Raw genomic sequence first — 22,173 nt, forward strand, 5'->3', positions numbered from 1 at the left:
TTTTTTTTTTTTTTTTTTTTTTTGAGATGTTGCCCAGGCTGGAGTGCAGTGGCGTGATCTCGGCTCACTGCAACCTCTGCCTCCCAGGTTCAAGCAATTCTTCTGCCTCAGCCTCCTGAGTAGCTAGGATTACAGGCACGTGCCACCAGGCCCAACTAGCTATTGTATTTTTAGTAGAGACAGGGTTTCACCATGTTGGTCAGGCTGGACTGGAACTCCTGATCACGCCCAGCTAAGTTTTGTATTCTTAGTAAAGACAGGGTTTCACCATGTTGGCCAGGCTGGTCTCAAACTCCAGACGACACCCGGCTAATTTTGGTATTTTCAGTAGAGATGAGGTTTCACCATCGTGGCCAGCTGGTCCCGGACTCCTGACCTCAAGTGATGCACTCACCATGGCCTCCTAAAGTGCTGGGATTACAGGCATGAGTCACCATGCCCAGCCCAAGATTTCTCATTCTTATCTCCAATAAGCCAGCTTGATGAGGAGTAGTGCTAGAGATTCCCATACTTCTTGACTTCCTTCTATCCTTTTCTGCTCACAGGCCCCCTCCCTTGTGCTCTCTGCAAAAGAAATAGAGCTGGAGGACAAATAGCATCCCTGCCCACACAAGGAAGGGCCATGTGATGTTCACCAAGCTCCCATGCCACAATTCTCTTTTCCCAGAATCCTTTGCTCTTTGAAGTGTAGTCCCTCACCTTCCTGCAACCCTCTGCCCCTCAGTCAGCCTACCTCTGAAGAGAAGGGGAAGAGAGATCAAACACCCCCGGCAGGCCTGTCCCTTTGAACCAAGCCCTGAGAAGCCCTGCAGCAGTCCTCCTGTGTACCCTCTCCCCAGCCCTACACACAGATGGAGAGCCCTGGGAAGGGTTACCAGGGTGCATTAGCACCAAAGAGTGCAAGAGTGTGAATAGCCTCTGTCAATAATTCATGAGGTCAGACTGAGGAGGACCAGTCAGAGTCAGTTTTCCCTGGACATGGGGAAAATTATACTTAAGCTCTCCTATCTCATCGGGATATGCTGAGTACCAAAGCAGAGTACTGCGGTTGTAACTTCTTGGCTGAGGAAAATACGATAAATCCAGTGCAGGCCTGTTCTATTACTTGCTTGCCATACATCCTCTTTTGAATGTCAAAATCCTTTTTTTTTTTTGGAGACAGAGTCTCCATCTGTCACTCAGGCTGGAGTGCAGTGGTGTGACCTCACCTCACTGCAAGCTCTGCCACCCAGGTTCATGTCATTCTCCTGCCTCAGTCTCCCGGGTAGCTGGGACTACAGGCGCATGCCACCATGCCCGGCTAATTTTTTGTATTTTTAGTAAAGACAGCATTTCACCGTGTTAGCCAGGATGGACTGGATCTCCTGACCTCGTGATCTGCCTGCCTTGGCCCCCCAAAGTGCTGGGATTACAGGCGTGAACCACCATGCCCGGCTGAATGTCAAAATCCTTTTTCAGCTGCTCCGCTGACCTACAGATACACTAAATGAATCTTGAGCAAACTAAATGAATCTTGAGCAACCATGAATTCTATTAAAAAGTCATCCCTAGAACTGGATTTTACAAACCAGGACTTTTCCCCGGTAATTATAGGGAAATAAGGCTGCAAAACTGGTGATTTCACCAACAACACATCTCTAAACCTACCCATCTGCTTTCATCATCTTTTCTGAAAGAAAACACTAACACACACACAAAAAAAGGAGCAAACGTATACTCCACAATAAAGGACTGTTAAATAAACTTAGCTTCATGAAACTCACTGTAATGTGTTTCCTTTTCTCATTTTGCCTTACACTAGTGTAAACATTGCCATGGACCAGCACCTGCTTCTCAGTCTGGCCTTTGGAAGCCAGTGGGTTAAACCAATTCAGATGCTTGCATCTGGGTCCGTTGGGGCCTTTCTACAGTGCACCATAAGCCATCCAGATTTATTGATTCTCCCAGAAACCCAGGAGTGAGATAATTTGAGCCCACTTGGCAGAAGTGGAGGCTGAAGTCTTGGACACAGAATTTATAGCTGGCAAGGACTTTATTCACCATCTACTCCATACTGTCAGTAATTTACAGATGAAGAGTCTGGCCCAGGGCAGCAATAATAATCACTACATGGTGGCAGTAACTACTATGTGCTTATAGCTTACAGTTCATAAAGAGATTTTGCATTCAACAAATATTTATTGAACTAGGATGGAGGCTAAGACCTGGGGACATAGTGGTTAGACTTGAGTGCCCCCAGTTCTCAGCATTTCCACCACTGCTCCAGGGACTCTGCAGCCTCCTCTCTAGCACTTAGCCCCTGTAAAGGAGGAAGTCCCTTTGGAGAGGGATGTGAGATACTGTTTGGTCAATGACCATAGTCTGCCCTCCAGGGCCCGTGAAGATGGAGGAGACCTTGGGCAGAGTGAAGGGCAGTGCCAGGCCTGGTGCAGCTACTCCGTATCACATCTCTCCCAGGCTCCTCCAGCCTCACCTGGTGGACTCTATGAGGACCACAGGCCTCACCTCCATGGGCAGTCTCAAAACATTTGCCCTCCTGTGGGCTGTCACATACATTGACCCAGACTTTCTTGGAGAAGAAATTCTGAAGAAGCAAAAGCAACTCAAAACCCCCACTTCCCGCAGAAGAAAACGTGGGCAAGCAGATGCAAAAAGGCAGCAGCCAAAGTCTGCGCGTTCCTGCGGGGGCCAGGGGAGGGGCGAGCCCTACGGAAAACTTGAACAGAGAGCGCTTTGAACACCCGCCTGCCCGGGAAGGCAAGGGCGGAAAGTAGCTGGCTGCTGGGCGCGGCGGCGGAGGGAGGCGCCCACCGCCACACAGGACTCCCAAGTGGTCGAGGGCGGGGAGGGGTTGGGGAGGGGGCGGGGAGGGGGTGGGGAGGGGGAGGAGAGGGGCGGGGAGGGGGCGGGGAGGGGTGGGGAGGGCGGGGAGGGGGTGGGGGCGGGGAGGGGGCGGGGAGGGGTTGGGGAGGGGCGGGGAGGGGGCGGGGAGGGGGTGGGGAGGGCGGGGAGGGGGCGGGGAGGGGCGGGGAGGGGGTGGGGAGGGGGCGTGCCGGGAAGCAGCCCGCCCTTCGTCCTGCCCCTTCGCCCTAATCTTTGTTACCTCCGCTGGAAGGAGTGGAACCCAGACTTGTTGGTCTGAGCCATGCACAAGGCGGGGCTGTGTCCGGGCATGGAAGTCGGTGCGGATGGCCAGCTCCCGGATGACCCGCCGGGATCTGCTCGCGAATAAGGTGGCCCCTGGTAACGGCCTCCACCGACGGGTGAGTGTTCGTGCTGGAGTTTCGGAGGCCCTAGCTGCCTGCAAACAGGCACTGGTCTCTTCTTTGCCTCCAGTGCCCCTGTGCTTAGAACTCACGTGTGGCTGAAGTCTGGCCCTGGAAAAATGTAGTCACGTGATCCGCCTGAACCCCCTCCAAATCCCCAGGCCCTGGGCCCTCCCTTGCTAGCCCTCGTGTCCCTGCTGCCTCTGGCACAACTATGCCACCTCCGTACAACCCCACCGATCTATTTCCCCTCCTGGGTTCTGGGCTGCCCCAGTCAACCAGCCCCACTTAGCCTCTGGGAAAACCAGAAACTAGAAATCCAAGGAAATCTGGATTTCAAAATCCTATCCCAAGGCCTCCAGCTTTATGAAAATGTACCAGACACTCTATTTGGTCACCGGAAAGTCTCCAGGAACCCCGCCCCCTTACCTAGATGGGACACAAGAGCCATGTGTCAAGATTTTTGTTTAGGTGGGTACCCCTGGGCCTACCTTGCCCAGGCTGTTTCTCACCCACCACTCTTCTCTATCCTGGTTCTCATTTCTACAGGACTTTGCTAGATACCAGCTCTCCACAAAGCTAAAATACAAAAGTAGGTAAAATGCTAATGACTGACAAGTGCAGAATGTGTAACTCTTCCTCCCAAGGCAATATTTACATTTCTGACCGGAGACCATCTTTTCACATGCACCCCAAAAAATAACTAAAGATAGAATTTTGAGAATGTTGTAGACTAGTAAGAAAGAAACCTGGGGGCAGGGCTGTTCTGAGTGAGACCCTCAAATCACGGAAGTGGCAGCTGCACACCCAGCTCATTTCTCACCTCTCAGTCCCAACAGGGGATGAAGCCTGTCACCCGTGGTGGGAACTGTAGAAAGTGATGTAAGTTCTTGGGAACTGAGGCTGCGGTTCCAGATCATAATAAAAATAAGTAAATGAGCGCCAAAAAGGCCGTGCCATCAAGCCTGTTTTACACAGAGTAGAGACACGTGGAGGTCATATAGGGAGAGAGCCTGAATTCAAACCCAGGCAGTCTAACTTCACAGCACATGCTTCGACCTCTTCCCCTGCACAGGCCTTGGCAGTCTTTGTCTCTTTCTACTCTCAGGATCGGCTTTGCCATCGCCCGGCATCTGGCCCAGGACGGGGCCCACGTGGTTGTCAACAGCTGGAAGCAGCAGAATGTGGACCAGGCAGTGGCCACGCTGCTGGGGGAGGGGCTGATGAGAATGGGCTGCCTTGGAAAGATAGAGGCCATGGGCCTCTATATCCTTTTTTCTATTTTTATTTTTTTACTTTTTTTCTTTTTTTGAGACAGAGTTTCACTCTTGTTGCCTAGGCTGGAGTGCAGTGGCACCATCTCGGCTCACTGCAACCTCGGCGTCCAGGTTCAAGCAATCCTCATGCCTCAGCCTCCCAAGTAGCTGGGATTACAGGTGCCCGCCACCATGCCCAGCTAATTTTTGTATTTTAGTAGAGACGGGGTTTCACCATGTTGGCCAGGCTGATCTTGAACTCCTGACCTCAGGTGACCCACACCTTGGGCCTCCCAGAGTGCTGGGATTACAGGTGTGACCCACCATGCCCAGCCATAGCTTCTTAAAAGGATATATTAAGGATGTTAAAAGGATATGGCCTCTTGAAAGGATATGTTTACCCATTCTTGTAGGAAATAAGAAGCCATGTGAGGTTTTGAGGAAGAGAAAGATGGTTATTAAGAAAGATAATATGGCTCTGGTAGGAAGGATATACAGAGAAAACACTGAATCCAGGGCATCAGTGAGGAAGCTGTTGCTGTCATCCAGGTTTAGAGCAGTGGTGGTGGGACTGGAACAGATGTGCCCAAGAGACATTTAGTGGGAACGAACCAAGATTTTCCAACCACATGTCAAAAAGTGGGAAACACGAGCGAAGTCAAAAATGACTCTCAGGTAGTTTGTGTGACCATTGTCAGAGAGGAGAATGATAGAATACTTGTCAGCTATTTGAAATGTCTTCTGCCAATTGCCACATGTTACCCTGCAATGAGAAAAGCCACTGCCCTGAGAATGGTTACTACCCAGTGGCCTCCTCATCTGCACCACAAAGCTTCTAAGTGTGTGGTAAGTGGAAACCAGATTAGCTGCCTATCTGCTTGATTATATTTTTTCTTAAAAATGTGTAACTATCAGAACACAGAGCAAACAGCTCCTAACCGTTTTAGTGTAGTGATCACACAATTTAGAACAAGACTGAGAAGACACCTTTTTTCTTTTTTTTTTTCCCCCAGAGACAGAGCCTCACTGTTTCCCTGGCTGGAGTGCAGTAGTATGATCATAGCTCACTGTAACCTCCAACTCTTGAGCTCATGCAATCCTACCACCTCAGCCTCCCAAGTGGCTAAGACTATAGGCATGCACCACCACACCAGTTCATTTTTTAAATTTTCTGTAGAGTTGGAGCTTTATTGCCCAGGCTGGTTTTGAACTCCTGGCCTCTAGCAATCCACCCCACTGGGCCTACCAAACTGCTAGGATTATAGGTGTGAGCCACCACACCCAGCCTCATTCTTCTTTTATGGTTTCCTATCTCTGTTCAATCAAAACCCAGCCTCCTCCCGTCTCTGTGCTGACAGACCTAGAAGGAGAGGGGCATGGGGTATACAGCGGAGTAGAAAATGTCTCCAGGTGATTCTAGAGCAATCCACTGTCTTCTCCCAGCTCAAACACACGTGCACTGAGCACAGCGCACATCACTTATTAACTTATTCTGCACCTCCCTAGTAACAAGCCCATTGGTGAGACTTATACAGAGCCAAGGCAGGTGACTGGGCTTTGCACCAGGATACCAAAATTTAAAGGGTGCAAGAAAGTATTAATACTGGTTTCAAAACAGTGTATGACTTTAAATTTTGTCTGATTTAATTTTGTCGACAGCCCAGGCATACGTTCAACCGCATAAAAACAATTGAACTTAGCACCTAGTTAACAAGAATAAGTAGTTAAAACGGGAAGCTAGCAGATGGTGTACATTGTTAATAACACTCCTCTGTGTGCCAGATCTGAAGCACAAAGTTGACCAAGGGCCCATGTACTGCTACTTGTTCAAGGCATTAAAATTGCCAGTTCTGAGCAAATGCAAAGTCTGGTTTCAGGGTCGCTTTGTACTGAAAACTCTTGTTGGCAGATTCTGCTTGGCCATTCATTACTCTAGCACACACCTCACTACCTACTTATACCTTATTAAGGAGGTGAGATGTTGCCTTTCTTGACTTTCTCAGTTTAGATGTCAGTTTCTCCCTTAAATCTTTCATGCCTCCAGGTCAAAAGAGAGAGAGAGAGACAGAGAAAATGACATTATAACCAAATATGGAATTGCTTTAAATTCAGGCTGGTATCTTCTCCCATCATGGCTCTCCTGGGCAGTCAGTTTCCTAATGACCCCAACTCACTTTCAGAGGGCTCTTATGAATTAGCAGTGTGCTACAGAATGGGAGACTGACCTCAGTTCTTCCACCACTAACTAGCTTTGTGCCATGAACAAATCACTTCACCCCTCCCAAACACAGAATAAGCAGGCCTCCTGTTCTTAGCTAGCCCCAGTGTGTCACTACTGAACTATATGGTCTTGAGAAAATTCCCTGAACCTGTTTCATCATCTCCACCTTACATTGGAATAGATGATCTCAAAGACCCCTCCAGTGGTAAGTTTCTACAGCTCTATTTAAGCCGATTTTTCCATTCAGGTAAGTGTGGACAGATTGACTTTGAGATAAGGGTAATTTATTCAAGGTGAACTGGACAGTAAGCACTTGGAGAAATGTGGGTGGAACTCACTGTGAAAGGAAGAGGAGGGGTCCGGAAATAGATTTGGAGGTGAGACTTGAAATCATGAGAATGAAGGAGCGTCCCAAAGGGAGAGTGTAAAGAAGAGAGCAAAGGCTCAGAGACAGCCTTAGAAGAATAGAAGGTGGGAAGAAAAGACTGCAAAATAAATAAGGCCAACTTCCTGGTGGCTCGCACCTGTAACATTTTGGGAGGCCAAGGCAGGTGGATGGCTTGAGCTCAGGAGATCGAGGCCAGCCTGGGCAACACAGCAAGACCCTGTCTCTAAAAAAAATACATAACTTGGCCGGGTGTGGTGGCATGCACTTGTAGTTTCAGGTACTTGGGGACTTAGACAGGATGATGGCTTGAACTCAGTAGGTCAAGGCTGCAGTAAGCTAAGATCATGCCACTGCACTCCAGCCTGGGTAACAGAACAAGACTCCATCTAAAAAAAGAAAGAAGCCAACCTTAAATGCTTAGCAGCAGATCTTAGGGTAGTTTTGAAGAAAAGATGTTTTTAAAAAGAGAAGTTATTTTGATGATAGTTCCTAAGAAGGAAGGTTTTGTCGTCATTGTTTTTGTTGTCATTTTTAATATAAAGAAAAAGTCTGTGTGGCCTAGGCTTCTCTCAAACTCCTCAACTCAAGTGATTCTCCCACCTTGGCCTCCCAAAGTGTCGTGATTCCTGGCGTGAGCCACCGCGCCTGGCTCAGAAGGAAGTTTTTATCAACATGGATAAATGCACCTCCCTTACTTACTGCAACCCTGGTCCAGACCTCACCCCTCTCTTTAGGCTGTGAAGCTTCATGGCAGTATCGATATCCTAGTCTCCAATGCTGCTGTCAGCCCTGTCTTTGGAAGCCTAATGGATATCACCAAGGAGGTGTGGGACAAGGTGAGAGGGGATTAAAGCAGCAGGGGGCGGGCCTCAGAACACATTCAGCACAAACTCTGTCTGCTTTTAGAATGCGTTTGTCAAGGGCAGTGTAAATGTGAGGACTCTTTGCCACATGCCACACACCTGGAATGCACCTGGTAAATGGGTGGGGGCAGCTTCCTCTGTCCCTGCCCTTCTGGTTCGCTTCTGCTGCTCCTACTACTGTCTGCTTCCATCTGCTCTTCACTATCCGCCGTCTACTCCCCTCCCCAGACTTCCTCCCCGGCATGCTCTTCTGCCTTGTTGATTTCCAACAGAGATGTGGCAGCTAATATGCTAAAAACTACAATGCTTAAACTTACACACCCACCTGTCCCCCTTTCAGCTGCCAAAAAGGAATCATGTTTCATTAGTTGGGAAATATTAAAAGCTGCTAGTTAAGTAAAATACTAATTCTGGTTAAATGACCAGTGTCCACTTTATAACATACATCCTTTAAAAAAATAAAAATAAAAACCTATATCATTTTTTTCTTAACTGCAGTGTCAAGACAATCTGAGACCCGGATGTCTAAATTCAAGTGGCAGAATATTGGGTTTTATGTGAAAATATATAATTACATTATATTCATAATATATTTCACAGCCATTCTTTAATTATAGAGCTTTAATTAAAATATTTGTCCTTGTTTATTAAGGTTAATACTCCCACATGATTTGGAAATGCTAATTTTTTATGATTTCCCATGGTTTTGCTTTTTACTCTGATGTTGTATTAGTTTGTTCTGCGTTGCTATAAAGGAATACCTGACCTGGGCAATTTATAAAAGAAAAGAGTTTCGTTTTGGCTTAGGGTTCTGCAGACTGTAGAAGAAGCATGGTGGTGCCAGTATCTGCTTCTGATGAGGCCTCAGGAAGCTTACAATCACGGCAGGAGGCAAAAGAGAGCAGGCGTGTTACATGGCAAGAGAAGAAGTAAGAGAGATACCAGGCTCTTTTAAACAACTAGTTCTGGCATGAACTAATAGAGTGAGAACTCATTGCCACAGGGAGGGCACCAAGACATTCATAAGGGATCCACCCCCATGATCCAAACACCTCACACCAGGTCCCACCTTGAACACTGGTGATCACATTTCAACATGAGATTTAGAGGGCACAAACATAACTATATCAGATGTCATCAAAAATTCCTCAACACTAGTTTGAGGATGTGAAAATACTATGATTTATTTACTAGTGTTTCATACACATAAAGACCAAAGTGCCAAAATGTTCTCCAATGAGCTACTTTTTGATTCTGATAGTCTTTTTCCCTCTTTCTTTTTCTTTCCTCTTTTTTTTTTTTTTCTCACTGTGTCACTGAGGCTGGAGTGCTGTGGTGTGATCTCAGCTCACTGCAACCTCTGTCTCCCAGGTTCAAGCAATTCTTGTACCTCAGCCTGCCAAGTACCTGGGACTATAGGCATGTGCCACCACGTGTGGCTAATGTTTTGCATTTTTAGTAGAGACAGGGTTTCACTGTGTTGCCCAGGCTGGTCTCAAATTCCTGACCTCAACTGATCTGCCCCACTCAGCCTCCCAAAGTGCTGGGATTATAGGCGTGAGCAACTGCAGCCAGACAGATTCTGATAGTCTTTAAAATAGAGGAACATCATTCATGAACAGTCTGAATAGAGACCATATGAAAGTCAGTTTTAAACTAAGTACAGGCACACCTCGGAGATATTGTGGGTCTGGTTCCAGGCCACCACGATAAATTCAATATTATAATAAAGTAAGTCACATGAATATTTTGATTTCCCAGTGCATATAAAAGTTATGTTTACAGTATAATGGTCATCTAATAATAGTCTATAAAATGAGCAATAGCATTATGTCTTTAAAAGCATATACATATCTTCATTTTAAAATACCTTATTGCTAAAAAATGCTAAAAATCATCTGAGACTTTAGAAGCTGTAATCTTTTTGCTGGTGGAGGGTCTTGTCTCCACATTGATGGTGGCTGACTTAGGGTGGTGTTGCTGAAGGCTGGGGTGGCTGTGGCAATTTCTTCAAATAAGCCAGCAGTGAAGTTTGCCACATCAGTTGATTCTTCCTTTCACAAACGATTTCTCTGTAGCATGCAATGCTGTTTCATAGCATTTACCCACAGTAGAACTTCTTTCAAACTTGGAGTCAATCCTATCAAACTCTGCTACTGCTTAATCAACTAAGTTCATATAATATTCTAAATCCCGTGTTGTGATTTCAACAATGTTCATGGCATCTTCACCAGAAATAGATTCCATCCCAAGAAACCACTTTCTTTGCCTATCCATAAGAAGCAACTCCTCAGCCATTTACATTTTGTCATGAGATTGCAGCAATTCAGTCCCATCTTCAGGCTCCACTTCTAGTTCTCTTGCTATTTCCACCACATCTGCAGTTCCTTCCTCTGATGCAGTCTTGAACCCCTTCACGTCATCCATGAGGGTTGGAATCAACTTCTTCCAGACTCCTGTTAATGTAGATATTTTGACCTCCTCCCATGAATCACAAATATTCTTTTTTTTTTTTTTTTTTTTTTTTTTTTTTTTTTTTTTTTTTTTTTTTTTTTTTTTTGAGACGGAGTCTCACGCTGTTGCCCAGGCTGGAGTGCAGTGGCGCGATCTCGGCTCACTGCAAGCTCCACCTCCCGGGTTCCCGCCATTCTCCTGCCTCAGCCTCCTGAGTAGCTGGGACTACAGGCGCCCGCCACCGCGCCCGGCTAATTTTTTTTTTTTTTGTATTTTTAGTAGAGATCACAAATATTCTTAATGGCATCTAGAATGGTGAATCCTTTTCAGAAGGTTTTCAGTTAACTTTGCCAAGATCCATCAGAGGAGTCACTATCTATGGCAGCTATAGACTTACAAAATGTACGTCTTAAATAATAAGTCTTGCAAGTCAGAATTACCCCCGATCCATGGGCTGCAGAATGGATGTTGTGTTAGCAGGCATGAAAACAACATTAATCTCCTTGCACATCTCCATCAGAGCTTTTGACTGACCAGGTGCACTGTCAAGGAGCAGTAATAGTTTGAAAGGAATATTTTTTTCTGAGCAGTAGCTATCAACAGTGAGCTTTAAATGTTCAGTTAACCATGCTATAAACAGATGTGCTTTGTTTTCCATTTATAGAGCATGGGCAGAGTAGATTTAGTATAAATCTTGAGAGCCATAGAATTTTCAGAATGGTAAATGAGCATTGGCTTCAACTTAAAGTCACTGGCTGCATTAGACCCTAACAAGAGAATAAGCCTGTCCTTTGAAGTTTTGAAGCCAGGCGTTGACTTCTCCTCTCTAGCTATTAAAGCCCTACATGGCATCTTCTTCCACTAGAAGGTTGTTTCATCTACATGGAAAATCTGTTGTTTGGTGTAGCCGCCTTCATCACTGATCTTAGCTAGATCTTCTGGATAACTTGCTGCAGCTTCTACATCAGCACTTGCTGCTTCACCTTGCAATTTTATGTTACAGAGATGGCGTCTTAAACCTCATGAACCAACCTCTGCTAGCTTCCAACTTTTCTTCTGGAGCTTCCTCACCTCTCTCAGCCTTCAAAGAATTAAAAAGTTAGGGCTTTTTTCTGATTAGGCTTTGGCTTAAGGGAATGTTGTGGCTAGTTTGATCTTCTATCCAGAACACTAGAACTTTCCCTCTATATTAACAATAAAGCTGTTTTGCTTTCTTATCATTTATGTATTCACAGAAGTAGCACTTTTAATTTCCTTCAAGAATTTTTCCTTTGCACTCACAATTTGGCTAACTGGTGCACATGGCCTAGCTTTCAGCCTGCCTCAGCTTTCAACATGCCTTCCTCACTAAGCTCAATTATTTCTAGCCTTTGATTTAAAGTGCAAGATGTGTGACTCTTCCTTTCACTTGAACACTTAGAGGCCATTATATGGTTATTAACTGGTCTAATTTCAATATAAATGTGTCTCAGGGAATATGGAGGCCCATAGAGAGGGAGAAAGATGGGAGAAGGGCAGAGCAATCAGAACGTACAACATTTATCGATTAAGTTCACCTTTTCTGGGTGTGGTTTGTGGTACCCCAAAACAATTATAATAAAAACATGAAAGATCACTGATCACAGATCACCATAACAGATATGATAATAATGAAAAAGTCTGAAATATTCCAAGAATTATCAAAATGTGACCCAGAGACAAAGTGAGCACATGCCGTTGGAAAAATGGCTCCAATTAATGCAGGGTTGCCATGAACCTTCAATTTGTAAAACACACAGTATCTGCAAAGCATAATAAAATAAGGTGTGACTGTACCTTTCCTTTTAGTTTATATATTTTTTTAAATATCACAGCACATCAAATCCAAACATAATGGCTGATCCTTCATTAACCTCTGGATTTAAAAGAAAAAAACACACACATTTGGGGGACGATTGAGACCAATATATTAGATAAAATTATCATCAGTGACAAACTTCTTGGGTGTGATGATGGATTATGGTTGTGTAAAAGAACATCCTTACTCTTGGGAAATGTATGCTAACTATTTAGGGATAGAGCACTGTAATATCTGCAACTGCGTTTACTTATTTTAATTAATTAATTAATTAATTTTTTTGAGATGGAGCCTTGCTCTATTACTCAGGCTGTAGTGCAGTGGTGCTATCTCGGCTCACTGCAACCTCCACCTCCTGGGTTCAAGCTATTCAGCTGTCTCATCCTCCGGAGTAGCGGGGACTACAGGCACATGCTACCATGTCTGGCTAATTTTTGAATCTTTAGTACAGACAATATTTGCCATTTTGCCCAGGCTGATCTTGAACTCCTGGCCTTAAAGTGATCCACCCACCTTGGCCTCCCAAAGTGCTAGGATTACAGGCATGAGACACCACTCCCACCTCTGAGTTTCTTCTTTTTAATTTACATTTTTTTATTTTTGTTCTTAGTAATTTTTCATTTTATTACATAAAATCAGAAAACTTGCAACTGAGTTGCAATGGTTCATTTAAAAAACTGTACAGAAATACAGAGAGGACAAATAGGACAAAATGTGAACAACTGGTGAATCTAAGTGAAGGATCTCCAGATATTCGTTGTACTTCTATTTCCAATTTTTCTGTAAGACTGAAATATTTTAATATAAGCAGTTGTCTAGAACAATGTAAACAGGGGTCATGCATTTGTTTTAGATTATGGATGTCGGGATTCTGATTGTACCTTGTCTCCCAGCTTCCCCAGAAGGTGCCTCCTCATGATCCCACTTTCTAATCAGGTCTAGCCAGGCAGTCCATCCTAGAGGGCCAAGAGCATCTCACTCCCTAAGCACAGAAGCCAGAGAAGTGCTAGAACAACCCCAGGAATCCAAGGTCAGGCCACATTTTCCCTAAGAAGCATGGCGCACTTTAAGACAGGTCCAGGAGGCTGACAATTGCAGGCTCTCCCTACTTTGAAGAAACGCAGAAAACGCAGCTCAAATCCAAAGGAGCCCTGAGGATTTAGGCCCCTTCTGGGCCACATCATACTTGGCTGGTGACGAAACAAGATGAACCAGGCTCCATTTTTTCTCACCTGAACCTAATGTATCATTATCTAGCTGAGCAGCTGGTGAGAGCTACTTCTCCCTGAACCTCAGTTTCTTCATGTGCAAGATGCAGGTATATCATCCTAAGATCTTCGTCAGCTCTGACAAACATCCTAGGAACCCACTCTAATTCCTCATTGCCATGCCTCCTCCAGTGCTCTTCACTCATGCTGTTTCCCCTTCTTCTCTTGGCTTCAGACTCTGGACATTAATGTGAAGGCCCCAGCCCTGATGACAAAGGCAGTGGTGCCAGAAATGGAGAAACGAGGGTACAGAGAGTGAGAGAGAGCCTGGGTGAGATGGGACCCCACACGGGCTGAGGGCAGTGGTCCACGCTGGGAAGACCGTCAGCTCTCTTCTTTTTCCAGAGGCGGCTCAGTGGTGATCGTGGCCTCCATAGCAGCCTTCAGTCCATCTCCTGTAAGAACCCTTTGGTCTGCCCCTTCCATCCCATCCTCCACTCCATATCTTTCCACCCCTCATGTTACCCAAAGAAGTTTGTGTCCCCTTTTAGAATCACACCACCAAGTCCCTGCCCACAAAATAGATGCCTTGCCTCCACAAACCATAATCTAGGGGAGGTTTAGCCACAAGACAGTTTCCTAACTGTGCCCCTCCCTTACAGGAGATCCCTATTGAGCACTGTCTTTTGTGTCTAATAATGAGAATTAAGAATGACCTGGAAACTATGAGTCTAACCCATTGTTTTCTCTCTCCAGGGCCTCAGTCCTTACAGTGTCAGTAAAACAGCCTTACTGGGCCTCACCAAGACCCTGGCCATAGAACTGGCCCCAAGGAACATTAGGGTGAACTGCCTAGCACCTGGACTTATCAAGACCAGCTTCAGCAGGATGGTGAGGAAGGGGAGCTCTGCATCCCACTGGAACCCCTTGAAAGGCATCCATCTTCTTGGACAGGGAAGCCCAGTACCTGATTCCTGAACTCTCAACCACTCCGTTCTCCTTCCTTGGGCTTTTCCATATTCCCTCTCTGTACCAACTGCCCTTTCCAAGCCAGACTCCTATCAAACCTTTCCTGAGGTATAGGGTGGAGACTGAGGTATTCAGACTCTACTCACACTGTTTCCTCTCTCCTTACATGGATGAGAATTGGAGAGATGCAGCAAAATGCATCACTAGAACCTGAAACAAATGAAACACATGACGGCAGTGGGGAGAGCTGGGAGCTAGAAAAAAAAATAGGAAGTGAAAGAGGGAAGTCTGTCCATCCTTACTCTCTTGCCATGAGGATGGGCAGTTTCTTCCCTTTCTGTTCCTCACTTTCCTCCTCTTAAACCTTCTTCCTGCAGCTCTGCAAGGACAAGGAAAAAGAGGAAAGAATGAAAGAAATCCTGCAGATAAGAAGGTAAAACTGTCATGGGGTCAAGGGCCCTAAGAGGCATGAAGATGGAAAGGTCTGGTCCCTAGCAGCCCACAGTCCACTGTCTCAGTCCCACAGATAACACAGGCAGGCTCTCCTCTGCCTCACAGACCACAAATTCATAACACTATCACTGCAGTGGCCTGAGCAAGAAGTCAGCTTCCCTTGCAAAAGGTAAACCCAGAGACATCGGGGTTTCAGCAGTGCAGAGCTCTGGGAGAAGTCCTGAGTTAAGAGACAAGTATAGATTCCTGAAAAAGTTGCAAGCTGAATCTGTACAAATGGAATCACTTTAAACACACCATTTACTGTCACACAGACTCCCTGATACTTTAGTGTGTGCACATGTGAAACCATTTTTTTGAAGTATGAAATAATTGCTCACCATTTTACCTATATAACTTTGGATTTTGGTGTCCTAAGCTCTCTAAAAAAAAAACAGTGTGTTTCTATAGTATTTGAATATTATGGGTAATGGTTTTTTGCGAGTACAGTATGCTTCTACTAAATTATAACAGCATATCCTCATGGTAACACTTTTTGATAGATGGAAAGCTTGTACACTGATCCCGAAAAGTCATCTGATAATTCTTGATTAAGCAAATTTCATTCCCTGTGTCCCAGGTGAATGGGCCAGACCTGTTTGATTTTTACTCCCTTCCTTTCTTCCCCTATTCCCCAGGTTAGGTGAGCCAGAGGATTGTGCTGGCATTGTGTCTTTCCTGCACTCTGAAGATGCCAGCTACATCACTGGGGAGACAGTGGTGGTGGGTGGAGGAACCCCGTCCCGCCTTTGACGACCCTGCGACAGCCCACGGGGCAGAGTTGGGCTTTAGCTCCTGGTGCTGTTCCTGCATTCATCCACTGGCCTTTCCCACCTCTGCTCACCTTACTGTTCACCTCATAAAATCAGTTCTGCTCTGTGAAAAGATGCAGCTTTCCCTGCAGTCAAGGTGGCGTTTCACTCGGGATTCCTGCTGTTGCTGTGGCCTTGGGTAAAGGCCTCCCCTGAGAACACAGGACAGGCCTGCTGACAAGGCTGAGTCTACCTTGGCAAAGACCAACAGATATTTTTTGCCCTGGCCACTGGAGAATTTGATGGGTGATGGGAGAGAAAGAACCTGGAGTGGAGGGAGCAGAGTTGCAAATTAACAACTTGTAATTTAGGGGCAAATAAAATGCAGATGACTGCAGGGCTTTGAATTGAATCCACGTGTTCATTTCTCAGTACGGGGTGCTTAGCTGAGCAGAGAGCAGAAGTCTGGCCAGGCTGGATCTCTGGATCCCCCAGCCCTCCTCCCTGTCTCCAGGACCTGAGCATGATGTTCAGGGATGGAGGTGTCCGCAGAGTTGCCAACTGGAAGGAAGGTGGCACAGGAACTCCCAGGACGCCACGGAGATCCCCGAGGCAGGGCCAGCCGGGCGAGAGTGGGGAAGGATGAACTCTAACACCTCCCTTCCCCTTGCCTCCCAGATCAGGCCACCTCCCCTCCCGGCAGTTCCCTCCCGAGTCAGCAAGGACAAGCTGGACGGGTCCTGAGCCGGTGGGGAATAGAGAAACGCCCTGCAAGGTACCCAGGTAGACAAACAAAAGAAATGGGTTCTGCCCACGGCCCGAGTATTGAGTAGACGGAAAGTGGGGACGCTGTATCCGCCCCAAGACACTGACACTAGGCGACGCACGCTGGGCCTCTGACGCCGGAGCTGGCGAGAGATGTCGGCGCCAGCGCGTGGGGTCTCAGCAGGCTAGGCAGCGCGGCCCGCATGCTCAGTCGGGCAGCTCTCCGGGCGGGCGTGGGAGCTGGAGCTCCAAGGCCCGGGGTGGGAGCGCTCACGCAACCGACCCTGTCTGGAGCGGGCTCGCCTCTGCTGCAGCGCTCAGCGCCCGGGATTTACTGAAGCCGAGTCTAGCATGTGCCACCGCTCCCCAGCGGTGGGGATGTGGTATGTGGCGGGGGCTCCTGTGCAGCAGCCTCAGCAGCGGCGGTCGCCATGGCCAAGCCTACCCTTGGAGCTCACCCGAGAGTTGTAAGGTAGGGGACTGCCCCGGTTTATGGGACGCCCAGTCGGGCAGCATCCCAAACCCAGCGCGTTCTTCCCGGCGGTGCACCCCAGCCCAGTGCCTCACACCCCGCCACCCCATGCATCCAGGCTCTAAGGCAGCCCCTGCATCCCAGTCCCGGCATCGCTGTCCCTGGAGCATCCTCCGCTGGAGCTAGATCTTGACCGGTAAGGGGGAGAGGGCGGCGGGGAAACTGCATCACATAATGGGGCGGGTGGGGGGAGGGGCCTCCTCCATTGCTGAGGCTTGAGTAGGCGTTTCTATGATCACAGTGTAAACAAAGTGCAGAGCCCACCGCAGCTCAGCAAGGCCTACCGCTTCTCTAGATTCCACCTCTGGGGACAGGGCATATCTGAACAAAAGGCAGCAGACAGCTCCTGCAGACTTCAGTGTCCCTGCCTGACAGCTCTAAAGACAGCAGTGGCTCTCCCAGCAGGAGGTTGGAGCTCCAATAACAGACAGACTACTCCCTCAAGTAGGCCCATGACTCCCGTGTAGCTTGACTGAAAAACACTGCCCAGTAGGGGTGGAGAGACACCTCATACAGGTGGGTGTGAATAAGGAGTGTAGAGAAGAGCTTAAATAACCTGATGGAGCTGAAAACCACAGTAGGAGAACTTCGCAAAGGATACACAAGCTTCAATAGCCGATTCAGTCAAGTGGAAGAAAGGATATCAGTGATTGAAGATAAAATTAATGAAATAAAGCAAGAAGATAAGATTAGAGACAAAGAGAGGAAAAAAACATTCAAATTCAGGAAATACAGAGAACACCACAAAGATATTCCTTGAGAAGAGCAACCCCAAGCACATAATTGTCAGATTCACCAAGGTTAAGGGCAGCCAGAGAAAAAGGTTGGGTTACCAACAAAGGGAAGCCCATCAGACTAACAGCAGATCTCTCAGCAGAAACTCTACAAGCCAGAAGACAGTCGGGACCAATATTCAACATTCTGAAAGAAAGGATTTTTCAAACTAGAATTTCATATCCAGCCAAACTAAGCTTCATAAGTGAAGGAGAAATAAAATCCTTTACAGACAAGCAGATGCTGAGAGATTTTACCACCACCAGGCGTGCCTTACAAGAGCTCCTGAAGGAAGCACTACACATGGAAAGGAACAACCGGTACCAGCCACTGCAAAAACATACCAAATTGTAAAGACCATCAACGCTGTGAAAAAACTGCATCAATTAATGGGCAAAATAGCCAGCTAACATCATAACGACAGGATCAAATTCACACACAACAATATTAACCTTAAATGTAAATGGGATAGATGCTCCATTTAAAAGACACAGACTGGCAAATTGGATAAAGAATCAAGACCCATCAGTGTGCTGTATTCAGGAGACCCGTCTCACATGCAGACACACATAGGCTCAAAATGAAGGGATGGAGGAAGACCTACCAAACAAATGGAAAGCAAAAAAAAAAAAAAAAAAAAAAAAACAGGGGTTGCAATCCTGGTCTCTGATAAAACAGACTTTAAACCAACAAAGATAAAAAGAGACAAAGAAGGTCATCACATAATGGTAAAGGGATCAATTCAACAAGAAGAGCTAACCTAAATATATATGCACCCAATACAAGAGCACCCAGATTCATAAAGCAAGTTCTTAGACACCTACAAAGAGGCTTAGACTCCCATACAATAGTAATGGGAGACAGTAACACCCCATTGTTAATATTAGACAGAAAACATGACAGAAAATTAATAAGGATATCCAGCTCTAGACCAAGTAGGCCTAATACACATCTACAGAACTCTCCACCCCAAATCAACAGAATATACATTCTTCTCAGCACCACATCGCACTCATTCTAAAATTGACCACATAATTGGAAGTAAAACACTCCTCACCAAATGTCAAAGAACAGAAATCACAGCAAACTGTCGCTCAGACCACAGTGCAATCAAATTAGAACTCAAGATTAAGAAACTCACTCAAAACTGCACAACTGCATGGAAACTGAACAACCTGCTCCAGAATGACTACTGGGTAAATAACAAAATGAAGACAGAAATAAAGATGGTCTTTGAAACCAATGAGAACAAAGACACAATGTACCAGAATCTCTGGGACACATTTAAAACAGTGTGTAGAGGGAAGTTTATAGCACTAAATACCCACAGGAGAAAGCAGGAAAGATCTAAAATCAACACCCTAACATCACAATTAAAAGAACTAGAGAAGCAAGAGCAAACAAATTCAAAAGCTAGCAGAAGACAAGAAATATAATTATGATCAGAGCAGAGCTGAAGAAGATAGAGACATAAAAAAAAAAACCTTCAAAGAATCAGGAATCCAGGAGCTGGATTTTTGAAAAGATCAACAAACTAGACCACTAGCAAGACTAATAAGGAAGAAAAGAGAGAAGAATCAAATAGACACAATAAAAAATGATAAAGAGAATATCACCACCGATCACAGAGAAATACACACTACCCTCAGAGAATACTATAAACACCTCTATGCAAATAATCTAGAAAACCTAAAAGAAACAGATAAATTCTTGGACATGTACACCTTCCCAAGACTAAATCAGGAAGAAGATGAATCGCTGAATAGACCAATAACATGTTCTGAAATTGAGGCAATGATTAATAGCCTACCAAACAAAAGAAGTCCAGGACAGGTGGATTCACAGCCGAATTCTACCAGAGGTACAAAGAGGAACTGGTACCATTCCTTCTGAAACTATTCCCATCAATAGAAAAAGAAGGAATCCTCCGTAACTCATTTTATAATGCCAGAATCATCCTGATATCAAAGTCTGGCAGAAACACAACAAAAAAAGAAAATTTTAGGCCAATATCCCTGATGAACATCAATGCAAAAATCCTCAAAAAAATACTGGCAAACCAAATCCAGCAGCACATCAAAAAGTTTGTCTGCCACGATCAAGTTGGCTTCATTCCTGGGATGCAAGGCTGGTTCAACATAAGCAGATCAATAAACATAATCCATCACATAAACAGAACCAATGACAAAACCCACATGATTATCTCAATAGATGCAGAAAGGCCTTTGACAAAATTAAACACCCCTACATGCTAAAAGCTCTCAATAAACTTGGTATTCATGGAATGTAATTCAAAATAATAAGAGCTATTTATGACAAACCCACAGTCAATATCATACTGCATGGGCAAAAACTGGAAGCATTCCCTTTGAAAACCGGTACAAGACAAGGATGACCTCTCTCATCACTCCTATTCAACACAGTATTGGAAGTTCTGGCCAGGACAGTCAGGGAAGAGGAAGAAATAAAGGGTATTCAATCAGGAAAAGAGGAAGTCAAATTGTTTCTGTCTGCAGATGAATTGATGGTATATTTAGAAACCCCATCATCTCAGCCCAAAATCTCCTTAAGCTGATGAGCAACTTCAGCAAAGTCTCAGGATACAAAATCAATGTGCAAAAATCACAAGCATTCCTACACACCAATAATAGAGAGTCAAATCATGAGTGAACTCCCATTCACAACTGCTTCAAAGAGAATAAAATACCTAGAAATCCAGCTTACATGGGACGTGAAGGACCTCTTCAAGGAGAACTACAAACCGCTGCTCAAGGAAACAAGTGAGGACACAAACAAATGGAAGAATATTCCATACTCATGGATAGGAAGAATCAATATCGTGAAAATGACCATATTGCCCAAAGTAAATTATAGACTCAATGCTATTCCCATCAAAATACCACTGACTTTCTTCACAGAATTGGAAAAACACTACTTTAAATTTCATATGGAACCAAAAAAGAGCCCACACTGCCAAGACAATCCTAAGAAAAAGAACAAAGCTGGAGGCATCACACTACCTGACTTCAAACTATACTGCAAGGCTACAGTGACCAAAACAGCATAGTACTGGTACCAAAACAGATATCTAGACCAATGGAACTGAACAGAGGCCTCAGAAATAATACTACACATCTTCAACCATCTGATCTTTGACAAACCTGACAGAAAGAAGCAATGGGGAAAGGATTCCCTATTTAATAAATGGTGCTGGAAAAACTGGCTAGCCATATGTAGAAAGCTGAAACTGGATGTCTTCCTTACACCTTATACTAAAATTAACTCGAGATGGATTAAAGACTTAAATGTAAGACCTAAAACCATAAAAACCCTAGAATAAAACCTAGACAATACCATTCAGGACATAGGCGTGGGCAAAGACTTCACGACAAAAACACCAAAAGTAATGGCAACAAAAGTCAAAGTAGACAAATGGGATCTACCTAAACTAAAGAGCTTCTGCACAGCAAAAGAAACTATCATCAGAGTGAAAAGGCCGCCTACAGAACGGGAGAAAATTCTTGCAATCTATCCATCTGACGAAGAGCTAATATTCAGAATCTACAAAGAACTTAAACAAATTTACAAGAAAAATAAAACAAATAACCACATCAAAAAGTGGATAAAACGTATGAACAGACACTTCTCAAAAGAAGATATTTATGCAGTCAACAGACATATGAATAAATGCTCATCATCACTGGTCATCAGAGAAATGCAAAGCAAAACCACAATGAGATACCATTTCATGACACTTAAAATGGCAACATTAAAAAGTCAGGAAACAACAGATGCTAGAGAGGATGTTGGAGAAACAGGAATGCTTTTACACTGTTGGTAGGAGTGTAAATTAGTTCAACCATTGTGAAAGACCGTGTGGCCATTCTGCAAGAATCTAGAACCAGAAATACCAATTGATCCAGCAACCCCATTACTGGATATATACCCAAAGGATTATAAATCATTCTACTATAAAGACACATGCACACATATGTTTATTGCAGCACTGTTCACAATAGCAAAAACTTGGAACCAACCCAAATGCCCATCAGTGATAGACTGGATAAAGAAAATGTGGCACATATACGCCATGGAATATTATGCAGCCATAAAAAAGGGTGAGTTAATGTCCTCTGCAGGAACATGGATGAAGCTGGAAATCATCATTCTCAGCAAAATATCACAAGGACAGAAAACCAAACCCTGCATGTTCTCACTCATAAGTGGGAGCGGAACAAGGAGAACACATGGAAACAGGGAGGAGATCATCACACACCTGGGTCTGTTGGGGGATGGGGGGCTGGGGGAGGGATAGCATTAGGAGAAATGTCTAATGTAAATGAGGAGTTGATGGGTCCAACAAACCAACATGATACATGTATACCCTATGTAACAA

At 45.2% G+C, this 22,173-nt stretch overlaps 2 protein-coding genes and 1 long non-coding RNA gene across 3 annotated transcripts in view; 2 read left to right on the forward strand and 1 right to left on the reverse strand.

Annotated features, from left to right (window-relative positions):
• Nucleotides 1–16,114, forward strand: LOC714145 (dehydrogenase/reductase SDR family member 4-like 2). The gene is given in 9 exon segments (XM_077940742.1): nt 1–2,873; nt 3,045–3,263; nt 7,866–7,967; nt 13,729–13,799; nt 13,899–13,950; nt 14,250–14,348; nt 14,350–14,384; nt 14,840–14,895; nt 15,593–16,114. Coding segments are annotated over 7 exon segments (468 nt in total). The 5' UTR covers nt 1–2,873; nt 3,045–3,188; the 3' UTR covers nt 14,874–14,895; nt 15,593–16,114.
• The window catches only part of LOC144330188 (uncharacterized), a 19,529-nt gene continuing 6,508 nt past the window's right edge, over nt 9,153–22,173 (reverse strand). Inside the window, exons 2-5 of the long non-coding RNA XR_013396135.1 lie at nt 14,765–14,841; nt 14,609–14,672; nt 10,738–11,529; nt 9,153–10,496 (exon numbers count right to left, since the gene is read on the reverse strand). This is a non-coding gene — a long non-coding RNA (uncharacterized LOC144330188). The remainder of the gene's footprint in view (nt 10,497–10,737; nt 11,530–14,608; nt 14,673–14,764; nt 14,842–22,173) is intronic.
• DHRS4L1 (dehydrogenase/reductase (SDR family) member 4 like 1) overlaps nt 16,730–22,173 on the forward strand; it is a 26,577-nt gene continuing 21,133 nt past the window's right edge. Inside the window, 1 exon segment of the mRNA NM_001277870.2 lies at nt 16,730–17,139. The gene's annotated coding sequence lies outside the window, so the exon portion shown is untranslated.

The sequence above is a fragment of the Macaca mulatta genome, chromosome 7 (genome assembly GCF_049350105.2).
Source record: "Macaca mulatta isolate MMU2019108-1 chromosome 7, T2T-MMU8v2.0, whole genome shotgun sequence".
Lineage (NCBI taxonomy): Eukaryota > Metazoa > Chordata > Mammalia > Primates > Cercopithecidae > Macaca > Macaca mulatta.